Source organism: Triturus cristatus, chromosome 11 (genome assembly GCF_964204655.1).
Source record: "Triturus cristatus chromosome 11, aTriCri1.1, whole genome shotgun sequence".
Lineage (NCBI taxonomy): Eukaryota > Metazoa > Chordata > Amphibia > Caudata > Salamandridae > Triturus > Triturus cristatus.
The window spans coordinates 836719752-836735658 of record NC_140594.1 but is presented as its reverse complement, the minus strand read 5'-3'; the positions used below and the strand labels follow the sequence as shown (position 1 = coordinate 836735658).

General features: G+C 42.8%; 1 protein-coding gene across 4 annotated transcripts in view; it reads left to right on the top strand.

Annotated features, from left to right (window-relative positions):
* The first annotated feature begins 489 nt into the window (after positions 1-489).
* Positions 490-15907, top strand: part of SCLY (selenocysteine lyase) — a 206158-nt gene continuing 190740 nt past the window's right edge. Inside the window, exons 1-4 of one of the 4 annotated variants that reach the window (XM_085634600.1) lie at positions 490-624; positions 8490-8589; positions 8797-8909; positions 12447-12547. In XM_085634600.1, the coding sequence (XP_085490726.1) occupies positions 8543-8589; positions 8797-8909; positions 12447-12547 (261 nt within the window). In that variant the 5' untranslated portion in view covers positions 490-624; positions 8490-8542. Of the gene's footprint in view, positions 625-944; positions 1102-4362; positions 4473-8489; positions 8590-8796; positions 8910-12446; positions 12548-15907 lie in introns of those variants that run through there. The other 3 variants (XM_085634599.1, XM_085634602.1, XM_085634601.1) reach the window with 3 other exon arrangements.

Below are 15907 nucleotides of genomic sequence, written 5' to 3'. Positions count from 1 at the left end.
GTAACTTTTGTTTTGGTGTTTTGAATGTCTGCCATTTATTGCAATTTTTTTTACCTCTACGTGTACTTTGTATGCCCTTTTAACCTGCACACGTCACTTTTTCCTTTTGTAACGTATTGTTTGCTACCTCTTGTATTTTGTTTGCGCTCGATACTTGCACAATTGTCACTATTGCCTCATGTAACGTACCGTTTGATTTTGTAACATGTTCACTTGTATTTTTTCTCCTTATGTATCATTACTGCTCCTATTGTGAAGCGCTCTGACACCTTCGGGTAAAGTCCGCGCTATATAAAAACGCATTAAATAAATACATTTAAAAAAATGTATTTGTTGCAGGTATAAGTGTCGGGACACCGGTACTGTACGGGCAAAATCAGGACGTCTGGTTACCCTACTCTATCTACGTCGACAGTCTACGGAACTCTTCATGTGTATATTGTTGCTGGTCTACGTTCCAGTCGAGGCGTGCGCAGCATCGGAAGAAGTATACCAGAACGCACAGAAAGAGAACGTAGCGTAGCGTGCTTGTCACTGATGATGTGTCTGGGCTTTTGGCCAATCAAAAGCCACGTTTTAATATTTGTAATCGATTCTACGTGCCCGGATTCTACTACTTCCCCGGTATACTTTTACATGATTTCCTCTGCAAACCTTACTACGTTTTAAAATATTTATGTTACTTTTAGGGTAGTTGTAGAATTATTGAATACTTTTTTCTAGGTGCATAGTTGCCTTCCAAATATACGACGCGGTAACAGCTCGCCCTCGGAAGAAATAACACAGCTTCGCATTTCGAATAGTTTGCCACAGAACTGTCTTTTTCACAGGGTGGGGGTCTGGTTAACCTTGTTTACGCATCTGTGGTCCGCGCCGCTCAATCTTGAAGTTCTCGAACTTTATAGCCACTGAGTTCCCTGTTTTTCCCTCTGCCCCTCCCCTTCAAATCCGGATTTTTACCATTCCTGGTTGGTGGTTTGACGCAGAGTTGCAATTCAGTGCGGTCCTTAAGTTAAAGTTCACCGTAGAGAGGCTTTTAGTTTCAGATTGACACGTTTGGGGAAATGAGCACACGACCAGAGTTTCCTTTGCTTGAACCAGGTAAGTTCCCACTTCTAAGCAGTAGATAACTGATGACAGGAGTGAGGGCAATTAGGGACACCATCCGCAGTAGATAACTCCGCTGACTGTACGATGTGGCGTGGCAGAAGCATAAGGGGATCGTAGAATAGGAAGTGACTTGTATTATATTCTTAGCTCTCGCGTTTATTAGTTCCGTATGTTAGTAGGTGAATTCGTGCAGTGTTTTCTGCTTTGCATTCTGGCCCTTGTAGTCTTGATTTTATAATAAAATAAACGGGGCTTCTGACCCGGATAGTAAAGCAAAAACAAGGACCGTATGTAATCATGGGCCTGGGAATCTTTATAGCATCGTGCCTACACTGCAGTGTCCAGTTCGACGCTGACCGGAGGTAGTTAACGTAGAGATAAAACGATTACCAACCCGGTCCTCAAAATCGTACTCTTCAGCCGAGCTCTGTGCAGTGCCTAAAACATCCACTCCCTTTATCTAAAGCACAACAAAACACGGGAGGCAATTTCAGTCTGAGTGTCTCGCTGATAACCTCAACACAGTTTCACCAGACAACACTGATAACCCCCAGATAAGGAAGCGATCAGAAGACGTGAGAGAGTTATTTGTCTGGCTGTATAACATAGTTGTGAAATTCACTGGGCTGCATGACATTGTGATATTTGACAACTTTGTACAATCTTATCGGTTTCACAAAAGCCTGATGCACAGTGTTGTTATCCGAACAGTGATAGAAGTTACTGTCTACCGAATCTCTAAATATTACATTGTGGTCGTAGGTAAGGAGACAACACTCTTAGCCTGTTAACACAAGTCTTGTATACGTGCAGTCTAGCACAGGAACGGATGTAGACAATGACACTCATCCATGTATGTATAAACAAACATACATTCCTTGTGACAAAATCAAACAAGATAAACTTGTAAGAATCAATGTACAGTGACTTTAAACATGGACTTTGATGGCGTTATAAACTGTTACATCGCTGGATGTTAAACATTCATCTGAATTTGCTATAAATGCTTTGTAAAGTCATATATTTGAAAGGGTACTGTTGTGATTGAATAAAAATAACTTATTCGTAAATACTAAAGAGCCTTGTGTCGGAGCCTCCTTTCTTTCACGTGATGAGTACAACGTGGTCAACCACGTTCTTAGGTGTCTGGTGGAAACCTTAATCAATGTTTTTCATAAAACACAAAGATAGCTGTATAAGAGGGAGGTTTTGCAAAAAAAGGTGTGAATATGGGAAGGTTTAGTAAGGGGTTTCCAACTATCCTTTATCACTCTGCAGGACACAATATGCGTGCAAAAAGACTGCATGCGGATGTACTCGAAATTGCTTAGTGGTGTGTGAGCGCAACTGCGCTGTGGGACACATTTTTGGGTTTTCATTCTATAACCACCTCTAAATCAGGCCCTTTTAAACTATAAGAGTTTTACTGTATTGGAGTTCAATCCGTTTAGCATCTCCTGGAGTAAGCCTTAACTACTTGCTGTTGCCTTCTTTGAAGAGAACAATGACTACATGATTAACTCTGTTAAGCAGCAGTGCCCACCACAGATAGTGGCCAGTAACCAACTAATATCCCAGGTCCCAAAGAAAAGGTCTCACAATCTACTAATGCAGTTGTATTGAAATATTGGAGGAGCTTCAAAAAGGCTCAATATATTTTTAGCATGCGCTATTATAAAAAAAAACTAAAAAAAAAAAAAAAACTTAAACAGAATCCCTCAGAAGGTGTACCACCATTACCAGACACCACCTCTAAATGTGGCACTTTTTTGGATATATTTTAGTCTTGCAACTAGCTTTACCATTTTACATATATATGCTGGTAATAAATAGTATATTCTAAATCTGGGCATGGCCCAAAATACAGCAACATTTTCCTTCCGCCTTTCCATTAGAATACCTCTCACCCCAGTAGTAGTGGTCTAGTGAGTCTCCAGTTTGCCAGATTGCGTGCTTGTGGCAATCACTTTTGGAACTTGATCTCCTTTCTTGATTTGTTTGCTAAGCTTGGAAGTCTTTAGACTTAATTTAAACACTCTTGTTAAGTGCATGGATACAAAAAATAGACTAGCTATTACCTCAGGTGGGGCTAGGTAGAACCTAGTTGTATCGTCTATTCAACAAAATGTAATATGGTGGTAAAGTTCTATCCTTTCTAGCAAATGGTAACGGGCACCAGCATGGTTTTCATTCACACTGGCTAGAGTGTTTGATTGTCGGTGCCCACTTTCCCTATCAGCATCTTAAAAAGCTGAATGTGTTGATGAAGCTTGATTGTACTGGACCGCTCCAATGCGGCAGCCTCTCCCTCCAAATCACACAGTAAACACATGATTGCTGCAGACAGGAACTTCTTATCCGCTTTATAGGGCTGAAAGAACAGAAAGTGATACCCATACAAGCACCTCGTGGTATCACACTGGGTAACTCAAATTCATATGGATGAACTTTTGTTGTGCTTGTCCTGTAAGCAGCAAATTATGTTGTGGTAAAATGGGAGGATAAAGACTTAAGCACTGCTGCGAGGGAGCGGTGTTATGTGTGGAGCAGGGATGTGGAGTGGAAGCAAGTGTCACATTTTAGAGAGAGGCTCAAGTTACAGTATATGGAGGGTGAAGGTGATTGAATTACATTGGACCGCAGCTCTACAGAAGTGGGGGCTAATGTGGGGGACATTCTCTAGGGTTCTGGCAAGAAAAGGGGGTCATCTCTTTCATGAAGTGGAGGAAAAAGTTTAACCTTCTAGCAGCAGCATTTGCTTCTCCATAGCTCACTGCAGTCTCTTTCTTCATTGCATTTCCTACCCTCTGTCAGTGTATTATACCATGCACTATTGGCAGGGTGTTCCCTTTTTTGGTAGTGCCTCACCCAGTGGCTGTATACTCATTGTCCAGTGTCGGTTTCTTTGCTCTGCATTGATCATTTCTTCCCGCTTTCCGTGCCAGAGTGTTCCCAGAGTCGTGTATTTTTTTGCCTGAGTGTCTGTCTCCCTGTCTGAATTACCGTGTTGTCTATGTCACAGTTGTTTGTGGAGCATCACGGTGTGTATTCCCCTTTTTGATCAGGATATAAACCAGTGTTAGTATGTGCGCTGCCCTTGTGTGCGCCTCCCTGTTCCAATCCAGTGCTCCATATTCCATTATAGTTTTCTTTCTGTCCCAAAAAGCTTTTATTTCCAAGACCATTATCGTAACATTTTGTCAGAGTGTCAGTATTATATGGTTATCTGTTAGTGTTTTCTCTGTCCCTCAGTATGAGTCCACCTGCTGTAGAATGCTGCTCTTGCTGGCTCCAAGGTAGTCAACCAGCCCTGATGTGAAGGAACCAAGGAATAAACTTTATACTGGGAACTTGAAGACATTGTCAGTATGTTTTCTGTACCATGTTAGTGTATTCTCTTTCTGTCTGTCTGTCATGAACTGCCTGTCTCAAATTACATGTCTTTCCTTCCCACAATACCAGTCTCTCTGTCCCAATGTCATTGTATTCCTCTTTTCAGTGCCAGTGTATTCCTTGACTTGGTGGTAATGGCTTCCTTTATCTTTGTCAATATATGTCCTGTTCCGGTAAAGGCAGGATTTTATATGGGACAAAAATTGGGGGGGGGGGGGGGGTCTCTAAAGGCTGCCTGGCAAAAGAGGCATGACCGATGGGACATGGCCTGTGTATTTAAGGGCATAGCCTAAATCGTGTGAGTCTAGAACTGTGTGTCTCCGAAAATTCTAAAAGTGAACATATCACCTGAAATATTGGAAGGTGCAAGGTCGCCACATCGCAGTCCAAAACCTGAACACACTAAAGATACGGCTGAAAAAATGAAACTAATACTGCCAGGGATCAGAGGGGAAAAGTGCCTTGTCCCACTTGTAAAAATAGTCCGAAGAAGTATTCCCCTTTTTGGCACCTATGCAAATAATCACACAAACTCATACAGATATCAAACTCAATCAATCACCAGAACAAGACACCAAAATTTGAACCCTAGTCACAAGATATTATAAAAAATTCTATTTTATTAAAAATGTTACACACTAAACATTGTTAAGCAAATACAGAATTAAAAATAGTAAGACAGTTACATAACAGTACACATAACTAATGACATTGTACCTGTTGTGCAATAAGCAAGCAAAAAAGAGATCACAAATAAAAAACAATTCAAAACATGGGGAGAACACAAGACAGAAAAAATGCTTTCTAATCCAGAATACAAAGGAAGACACTAGACCCAAATCAACTGTTCTCCGCAGTGTTGATACTGCTAGCTAATTTCATCGAGAACAGATGTCACTCCAGTCTACAGTCTGCCTTTTGGACTTGCGTCGACGCGTTTCGGTGGAGTACTAAAATTATAAGACCACCTTCTTCAGGACAATTTATTCAATCTCCCACGATATAGATAATCTTAAAATTTTCCTAAGTACATCCAAGAGGTCCGTATTGGTAGACTTCTTGCCTTCTAACTAAAAAGCGGAATACGCTGAATTCAGCGGGAACGTAAAGGAGCAGGCCTTTTGGTCTGCCTTCCTGCCTTTTAAAATTAGTTACGATCGGGTTGCGAGGGTATGTGCGCCGATCTTTATGTTCAACATGAGTGTTGTAACATCTTTAGGATAAGACTGGTCCTGTATTATTACTGAGGTCCCTTTGCGATGATCCTCGATGTATTTAGACAATCTCGATGGCGCTTTATTTTTAATAATTCTAAGATTTCCGGTTCCAAGCACATGGATACCTCTACGTCATCAGCTCCCGGGATGACGTAGAGGTATCCATGTGCTTGGAACCGGAAATCTTAGAATTATTAAAAATAAAGCGCCATCGAGATTGTCTAAATACATCGAGGATCATCGCAAAGGGACCTCAGTAATAATACAGGACCAGTCTTATCCTAAAGATGTTACAACACTCATGTTGAACATAAAGATCGGCGCACATACCCTCGCAACCCGCTCGTAACTAATTTTAAAAGGCAGGAAGGCAGACCAAAAGGCCTGCTCCTTTACGTTCCCGCTGAATTCAGCGTATTCTGCTTTTTAGTTAGAAGGCAAGAAGTCTACCAATACGGACCTCTTGGATGTACTTAGGAAAATGTTAAGATTATCTATATCGTGGGAGATTGAATAAATTGTCCTGAAGAAGGTGGTCTTATAATTTTAGTACTCCACCGAAACGCGTCGACGCAAGTCCAAAAGGCAGACTGTAGACTGGAGTGACATCTGTTCTCGATGAAATTAGCTAGCAGTATCAACACTGCGGAGAACAGTTGATTTGGGTCTAGTGTCTTCCTTTGTATTCTGGATTAGAAAGCATTTTTTCTTTCTTGTGTTCTCCCCATGTTTTGAATTGTTTTTTATTTGTGATCTCTTTTTTGCTTGCTTATTGCACAACAGGTACAATGTCATTAGTTATGTGTACTGTTATGTAACTGTCTTACTATTTTTAATTCTGTATTTGCTTAACAATGTTTAGTGTGTAACATTTTTAATAAAATAGAATTTTTTATAATATCTTGTGACTAGGGTTCAAATTTTGGTGTCTTGTTCTGGTGATTGATTGAGTTTGATATCTGTATGAGTTTGTGTGATTATTTGCATAGGTGCCAAAAAGGGGAATACTTCTTCGGACTATTGTCTCTCGGCGCTCTACCCCTTTTTGTGGAATAGAGCCCCTCTCTCTTATTTTACACACCACTTGTATAAATTCCAGACTGTCAATTTGCTCTTTACTTTTGAGAGCCAGCCACAGTGTGTGGTAGGCGAAACCATAAAAAAAAAACAAAATCAAGTAATCTCTTTCCATTATCGCTATCCTCCGTATCTGTGTATCAGACCCAGCCAGCGACCACTGTACGCTGCAGTGGTAAGTGGCGTCCTAGATGCTGCACTCAAACACTGGGTCCAATCAGTGCCCCAGTTCTCATGTGTGCCCAACTCACTACGAAAGTTTGATTTTGACTAGCCATATATGGCATAGACACCTATACTATACAGTTGAGCTGCATCTTGGGAGCCGACAGTAGGCACTATATATATTTCTTTACACCAGTGGCTGCCTGGATATTGACTCCTGACCAGTTTAGACAAGAGCATGGTCTCCCTGAACTGCTTTCATTTCAAACCGTTGCAGTCCTAATCTGTGAGTGTGCTGTAGTGTGATTTTGGTGGTGGGTGATTGAGTTTTAGACACAACTGTTACAACATTGGCCAGGTCCACTGAGTTTTTTGCTTGAACCTGGAACTGCTGGTTTAGCCCCATAAACGTATCCGTGCACTTCATTTACATTGTAGGAAGGACAGTGAAATGTTTGGCGAGGTCCTCTGTGTTGCTAAACGGCAGATTCTGGACTACTACTGACATTGTATTTCATAATTGTTTTACATTGACAGCGGCGTAGTGAACACATCTTTTCAGCAGCTACTATGGGGGCTGGCACTGGGCCCGATGGCCGGACTTGCAGGATCACGCAAAATATGTAATTAGTGCTTTCTGGGCTATCTTCGTAGAGAAGGAAATAAGTTACAGTTCTCAGGAATGCCATGGCAGAACGAAGAGGTGCCCAGCAACTGATGGATAAAGGAAAGAGTAGTAATTGAAATTGGGAAGAAAGCTGGGAGCAAGGTAGAGTCAAAAATGAATAAAAGTAATAAGGAGTGAAAAAAAGTAGGGAAGTAAAAGAAAAGATAGAAAGCGGAAAGGAAGTACTTCCCCAACATCCCTGGGAGAGGTACTCCTCAGCCCACAGACAGTCCTTTACTCTTTAGAATTATTTCAGTATCCTTTCAGAACAGCCTTGAAGACATTTCACTAAAACTTAACTACCAGTTAAGTGCACTATTTTATCATTTATGATACAGAGGTTATTTGAAGACTAATACAATTGGGCAAATCATTTGGATATTTTTTGTGAATTTCAAAATGATATGTGACTTTGACTTCTTGGATGTTCACTTAACTCGCATTTCTTGTACTTAGCCGCTTCAGTTTCAAAGTTACGTCCCTTCTACTTCCGCTTACTTACCTAATTACTTGTAGTCAATGTACAAGTTGTTCATGCACAAATTGTGTGAGTTTCTGGATGCGACTAAGTTTGCATGTAAGATATTTTTTTGCAAATCAGGCCCCTGGTAGTTTCTGACAGTACCCGACAGGTCTCTTGAACTGAAGTCACCTATACTGCAAAGAGGGTTCACTGCCGCACTCAGAACTCAGCATTACATATGCATTTATATGTTACTGTATAACGTGCCTGAGATGATTTTGCCTATAAGAGATGTTACATTCTCTAGTTGCTTAAAGCCAACTCTCAGGTAGTGGTCTGATGCCCTGAGATGTCCCTAGATGTCCCTACTGATGTGTTTTGCATTTCTCTCCCACAGTATCCATGAAGCAGTGGGCCCTACTGGTTAAGGGCACAGCATAAGCTACCGAGATGGAGCACTCCGCACTCATGGGAGGAGACCAGAGTTCTAATGAAAGGTGGGCTGCATTTCACCCATATCGGGGAAGAAGGGTATCTATGCTTTCACGTTTTCTGTCTCTTTTCCCCCCCTATCCTTTTCAATATTCCTCACTTCTACTAATCACTCTCTCTTTTTCCTCTCCGATGTTTAAACTTTTACGTTTTGTACCATAGCCATTTCGCCTTTTCTGGTTGAAACTTTTATTTTCATTTACTCTGTGCAGGAAGGTCTATATGGACTACAATGCGACCACTCCTCTCGAACTGAAAGTGATTCAAGCCGTAACTGAAGCAATGACGGAGGCTTGGGGAAATCCCAGCAGCTCCTATACAGCAGGTATGTCTAGGCCTGTATCCAAGGTCAAGTGAACTCCAGGAGATCACATTCTGGTTGTATGAGAGTGTAAGTAAACAAGACTTGGCAATCCTCAGGAGAGCATGCACACCAGGTGTGGGAGTTCCAGCGGCCAAGGGCTAGAGCCCTTTGCAGACCATACACAGCAGGTGTAAGAGTGTCTGTGAAAAAGGCCTGGCAAGCCTCACCAGATCGTACACTGTAGGTTGGGAGTGCATGCAACCAGCGGGTGGTGAACCCCACCTCCTAATATACAGAAGCTATATGGATGTTTGCAACCATGGTCTGATAAATATCAACAACACTTATGCAGCAGGTAATCTTACAAAGTGCGGTCGTGGAGGCACTAAAACCTATATAATACAAATATAAAGGTATGTGCAAGCAGGCCTTGAAGGTATTCCAACTGTCCCACCGCAGCATGCACAGTTTGGCTACTTCCTTAGAGGAATTTCAGCAACACAAATAGGTACACGGACAAATAGGTTGCGGAGCGGGCACATGGATACATGGGGTGATGAGTAGGAGGCACATGGCAAGGCAGCGAGAAGAGCTCAGAGTACATGCATGAACAGTGTGTGGCGCTTGTGACGAGTGGACAGACAGTGAGGCACCTTTGGCATAAGGACAGATCGTGTGAGATGCTTGGGGCACATGGATGGTTAGTTTGAGGAAATGAAGGCACGTGGAATGGACAGACACTGTGAGGTGTTTGTGGTGTATGGTTAAATCGGTGTGAGGATCTATTGGCACCTGGAGACTGAGGATCTGGGGCCACACAACCGTCAAATGTTGGAGCACAGATAAAATGAGGACCTAGAATATAGGAACAAAGCGTGTAACACTTAGATACACATGGGCAGAAGATGAGCTTGGGGCTCATTGACAGGGTGTGAGTATCTGTATGCAGGTGGGGAGGCAATGACAAAAAGATGGGTTACATTGACAGACAGGGGTGCTGGGAGAACATAGACCTAGTAGCAGAATGTCATGGTGCATTCACAGAAAGGGTGCCAGCTGGAGGAGCAGCAAAGTGTGAGGTAACTTGAGTCACTGGGACAAAGAGTGTGGGGCAGTCGGCATTCTTTAAAACACATTAATATTGAACATTTTCGTACCAATTATTAGATGGACAGGAGACAAGTGTAACATGTATAGCTTTAAATAGCTTTAGGAAACCTCACTGTCCCATGAAATCAACTGCTTAAAAAGCTCTATGACCTTGCAGTGGTATCTCGTGCCTGAGGTTCCAAAAATGACTGGGGTTACTTGTTACAGGGTTTGCCTGGTTGCCTTAATGTTCCCCAGGCCATGGAAAACACACCGGACAAAAAGCGACTAGGAGACAGGGTGAAAATGTAACAAATCCTAATGATCAGAAATTGATTTACCCATGAGAAAGCATCAGTCAGCATGAGAAGCTGAGGTAGATTGAGATGCTTGGCATATTGAAGGACCATCTCCCTTCTTGAAAGAATCTTCTAGTGCCACATAGAGATCCTTAGACATCAGCATACTTAATTCATCACTGTTTCTAGCAACTGAACCCCAAGCACCTTGAGGTAATGCAGGTCACATTGTTTGCTAGATAAACAACTATTTACAAATGATAATACATTTCTCCTTGTCCAAAACTCTCGCCTTAATACAGACATTAGCAAAGACTTGTGTCACATGGTATATAATTTCACAAACACTTGTTGATTCATTCTCAGAACTTTCTTAAGCTTTAATGTATTTCCAATTATTTATAAATGAGATGCGCCACCATCATACCACTGCTGTCCACAATGTGCCTGGAATTAGTACCAAATAGGCTAGGACCAGCATTATGTTTGAATGGCTAACACAGTGCCCTGCATCCTCACAGTGTCTCATGCAGTGCCTCCATAATGCAGGTGCCAGCATTATAGCAGGTATTGATGCCATGGATGCCCACAGATTGAGAAGAATTGCCACCATTTTGCAGTGATCTACCACAGTATCGCACGTGCCACCACCGTACTGCCAGAACTATCACTGTAGCACAGATGCCCAAAAGATTCGTGGTATTACCATCATTGTGCCACAGAAAATGTTGTGGTGGTGCACCAGTAGCCACGGATACATACGATATGCCAAGGATTACCACCATATCACCATTACTGCCATTGTGCCACGGAGGACCACCACTGTACCTTGGATGTGCACACTATGTCTAGAATGGCAACCATTCTGCCAGGATCAGCATTATGCCAGAGTTAGATACGATGCACTTGATGTGGGAGGATTTACCAGCATTATTTCACAGCCAGCATTTTACTAGGGATAGGCAATGTGACTTGAACGCCCACACATTGCCAAGAATTACCACCATTATACAAATGCCAGCATTTTCCAGGATGGTTAATGAACATCCTCCCGTGATTGCCCACAAGTTATGAAAAAGTACAACCGTTGTGCCATAGTCAGCATTTTATCTGGCAAGGTAGTGCTAAAAACACAGGCATACACTCCTTGTCCATTCAACTACACTCACGCACTTATGGACTCACAGACACACACATTATTGCAGATGTCCTGATTCACGCTGGTACACCTTGTTGCCTTTCTTCTTTTCTATATGATTGGATAGCCACTACCCAGTTGGTTCTCTCAAAGGGAGGGTGTGGGAGTAGTAACACCTCGGCCGGCAGGGCGGAGTTGGTGGCGGCCATGAGATGGGGACAAACAGGAGTTACACGGGAAGGATGCAAACCGGATACCACAAGGAAGGGGTGGCGGGAAGGGCAGCTAGAAGAGTTTTGCAGAGATGAGGGCAAGTGGGAGTGCCTCACGTGGCTGAGGGTGGCGCCAAGCACATCTTCCTCAAGTGGACAGGGGAGAGGGACGCACGTGTTCCTCAGCTAGCCGAGTTAAAATATGTGAGATTTGGCCACGGGAGGAAGGGGTGGTGGAAGTACTGTGGGCATGGTTTGGACAGTTGGCGGAACGGGGCCGACTAGAGAGTCTCGGATGGCCAGAGGAAAGAGGGGGACGGACGGTCATGGGTGCACTCTTGGATGGGAGGGTAATTCCTGCCCTTTGGAATACTTGATGAAGAGATTCCTTTTTAGTATGTTTCTTCTGTTTTTCCTTTCTTTGCTAGCGACGCTTTTTGGGGAACTTTATTTTTTTACCGTTGCTATGCAGCTCGAGGATATTTTCCTACTTCTGCATAGAAACGAGGATTGGGTTTCCCACAGCAATATGATAAGGAGCCCCTTTTCGAGAACCTCCACATAAGTTTTGTTAGGAGCCCATTGAGACCAAATCTAAAAACCATACTTACGTTTTATTTGCACCCTGTTATACTATTCCAGGCCTGATACTACTCGTTAATGAGGAGAGTTCCCAGGTAGAGATCTACTTTCCATTCACCTGCCACTGCAGTTCTTGACCATGCACATTGTCAAGTTAGCAGGCTACATTGTGCAAACTGCAGTTAACTTCTGTACTTAAGTGAAAAGGGCAAAACTCTGTTCCTTTTGGTTTCCACAGGTCAGAAGGCAAAGGAGATTATAGACCTCGCCCGTGAGAATGTGGCTCTGATGGTTGGAGGAAGACCTGAGGACATCATCTTCACTTCTGGGGGCACAGAGGTACGTCCTGTCCATTCTACACTCCTAGGAAGCAGCCTCCCTGAGCAATGCCACAGATATTGTCATACAGGCTGGTAAAACCTACAACTGTAAGTTTGTGGGATGGAGTATCATTTTGTAAAATGTGAAGCAAGGGTGGACTTTGCAAAACGCATAATTGACCCCCAATCCAGACATTGTTAAAGCCCAGCATGTCTGTGTCAGAATGAAGTACCTTTATTGTGGCTGTGAATGGGGTGGCAGTGCGCCCTGATGTTAGATTTAAGTGTGAGCTGTTTGTTCTTTATGTCCTTGCCCATTGGGCTTGAATGTATCTCACAGATTCACCAGCACCCATATTTCTTGGGACGGCAGATGCAAGCACATCACGTATGAAACAGACTAGCTATGACTCTCACTTCCAAACCTTGAAGAGATGCTTTTCTGAAACAGAAGTCAAGCTGGAGTGTACATTACCATATCCCCAAACCAGTCTTGGTGTCGCTCCGGGACAGTGAGATGCTGAGCATACACTACACTTATAGAATAAGAGGATGATGTGCCTTCCTAAGAGATAAAGGTTGAGTGAGTAAAGCCCCACCCATAGAACCCTAGTTCAATAGTAGTCTACAGTTGGAAGTATAAATTGGAAGGTAGCAGAGATCTTCATGGAGAGAAGGTGCATCTCCATGGGTGACTGTCACCCAGGACAGATGCCAAAGGAGAGTAGAAGCCTAGGCAAGATTAAAAAAGTCTCAAAAAACGCACCATTTTGCAGGTGTCTGTGATAATTTCTCAATAACTGGCCATATTCCAAGGGGTCATCTGCTGAATGATGTTACAGTAGATCTCAAAACTCCAATTGATATTGTCAAAGAAAGCTACATTGTAGAATGCCTATTGTTGGTGACTGTTAGAGATTCAGGGCCGGTAGAAGAAAACTGTGTTCTCTACACTAGATGACCCCTTTTAATGATTGTATAACTGTTACAAAGGCAGTTTGCACGCTCTTCTAAGTCTTCATTTACATTTGTGGAACCTATGAACCGGAGATCCTATAACTTTCCTCCACTCATATTTCCTCTCTGTTCTGAACTTTCCATAAATGCTAACCTTACTTTGGTTTCACAGAAATGTAAATAACTGTCATTCCTTTTTTTACCTGCAATTACATTTAGACTAATGTGGCTTGATCATTACAGCTCCTGCTCCCTTTTGAAGAAGAGCTCTAGAAAGCTTGTTTTTACCTGAGCTAAAGTGTCCACTTGGTGCTGCATATTGTGTGCAGGATCTACAAGGGCCTTTGTTGTCTGCATCCTTTGGAGAAGGTTAGACCACAGCAGAGATTCCTCAATTTAAAATAAAAAGGTATAGTTAAAGTTAAGCTGCTGAGTTCCTTTAATAAAAGTTCCTTTAATAAAAAAAATAACAGCAGATAATTCTGATTCAAAGTTAGCTAATGAATTGACAACACACACCCAACTATTCCACACCTTGGGGATTTCACATGAGCATGGTTGATAGAGGAAATCTGATTATTCCAAGAAGCGACGGTGCTACATTTGTGTAAATGTGCAGCAAGCAGTTCAGGACTTTTATTGCCTTTCTATTCAGTAAATTTTACCTTTCGTTATATGTAGTCCCACCTTCATGACACTTTAGTGTTTTGAGCATCTTTACAAAAAGTCTGTGTCTTGTTTTAGGTATTTCATGGGGCCGTTGTTTCCCGCCAAGTAAGAATTAATATTTAGATTACAGTTATCCCCTTCTTTTAGGCACATTAAACAACACTATTATTAATGCTCTCCTCGAAGCTCTATAAAATATATTTGTGTCCATTCTAAGTCACCAACCAACCATATTCAAGCTGATTATAGTTTTACTTCGAGCCCCACTGCCGCTCATTTTTTTATGGGACAGCTATCTTACTTCCATTACTGTAAGTTCTATAAGTATGTGCCCTACTTAGTAATATTTCAGTGATTTTTGACAGTTTTAATGTGTCTGTACAGAAACACAGAGTACTTCTGTATCTTCCGCTTCAAGCAAGTCGGTCTTGAACTATGTACATTTACAGTGCAGGAAATTAGGGCAGGGTGCTATGCTGCATCTGTTTGTGGGGAGGCTGAACATTTGCCATTGCTGCCTGGCACAGTACATGACCCCTCTTGGTTTCTAGCATGCATCATCTAAAGAATTCTGGAAAAAAAGAGCCTTAACATACCTGGATCTTAGAGAAGCTCTTAAGTGACTCCCCTTGCAAACTGTGACCTGTGCTCTAGGCCTTGCGTTAGTTGCATTGGTATTCGGTATGGGGAGCAGAGTTGTCTCAGCAGCTGAGCCAGTCTGCCCCTGATTTGGGCATATTCATCACTGTCATCATGCTTCTTGTATAGTCCAAAAAATGTTGTGATGTCCGTAATTCTACACCTTGCTGTCAGTGCCAAATGGCTCATGCTTTGGTATTCTGATTTTCTAACTCAAGAGAATGTGCTACACTCTCAGCTAGTCCCTGGTTATCTTTGTCCCTTATATATGTACGTGCGTTATAGTGGCTTGTCAAATAATGCAAAGGCTTAGCTGGCACAGCACAACCTATTATGGATTCCCCCGACTGCAGAATGACCGTCACCCACGCTCTCATAACCAGCAGACTGGGCTAAGGCAACGCCCAATACGCCGGAATCAACAGAACTCTTCTCCACAAATTCTAAACAATCCAGAAAGCCGCAGCCAGACTCGTACCTCTGGACACCGCGTCACAAACACATGACCCAACACCTACGAGACCTCCACTGGTTCCCCGTCGAGAACAGGGTCACCTTCAAACTCCTCACCCACGCCTACAAATCCCTCAACAACATCGGACCCAAATACCTCAATGAGAGATTCTCCTGCCACGTACCCAAGAGGAACCTCCGCTCTGCTGACCTCGCCCTGGCAGAGGTCCCCCGCTTCTGCAAAAACAGAGCAGATGGGAGAGCTTTCTCCTACATCGCAGCCAAGATCTGGAACGAGCTCCCTGTGAACATCAGACGCTCCCCGATGCTGCACACGTTCAGTAAGGACCTCAAGACCTGGCTCTTCAACTGATCCGGAGCTGCTCCCCCACCCCCACCGCCTTTAAACCCTCATGGGTGAGTAGCGCGCTTTACAAACCCCTGATTTATTGATATTGTCCTTAAAACACCTGTGCTGCAAAGTGTCGGCATGTTGATCGTGCAGGAAAATACTTCATGTTACACTCGTGTACGTGCTGTAGATTCTATGAATTATACAGTTTGATTTAAAATTACAATAAATGTGCTGCTCAGAAAAGCTTACCTTAAGCAGTCAGCTCTGGGTCCGATATCCTATGCGTATGATTACACACTTACTAAA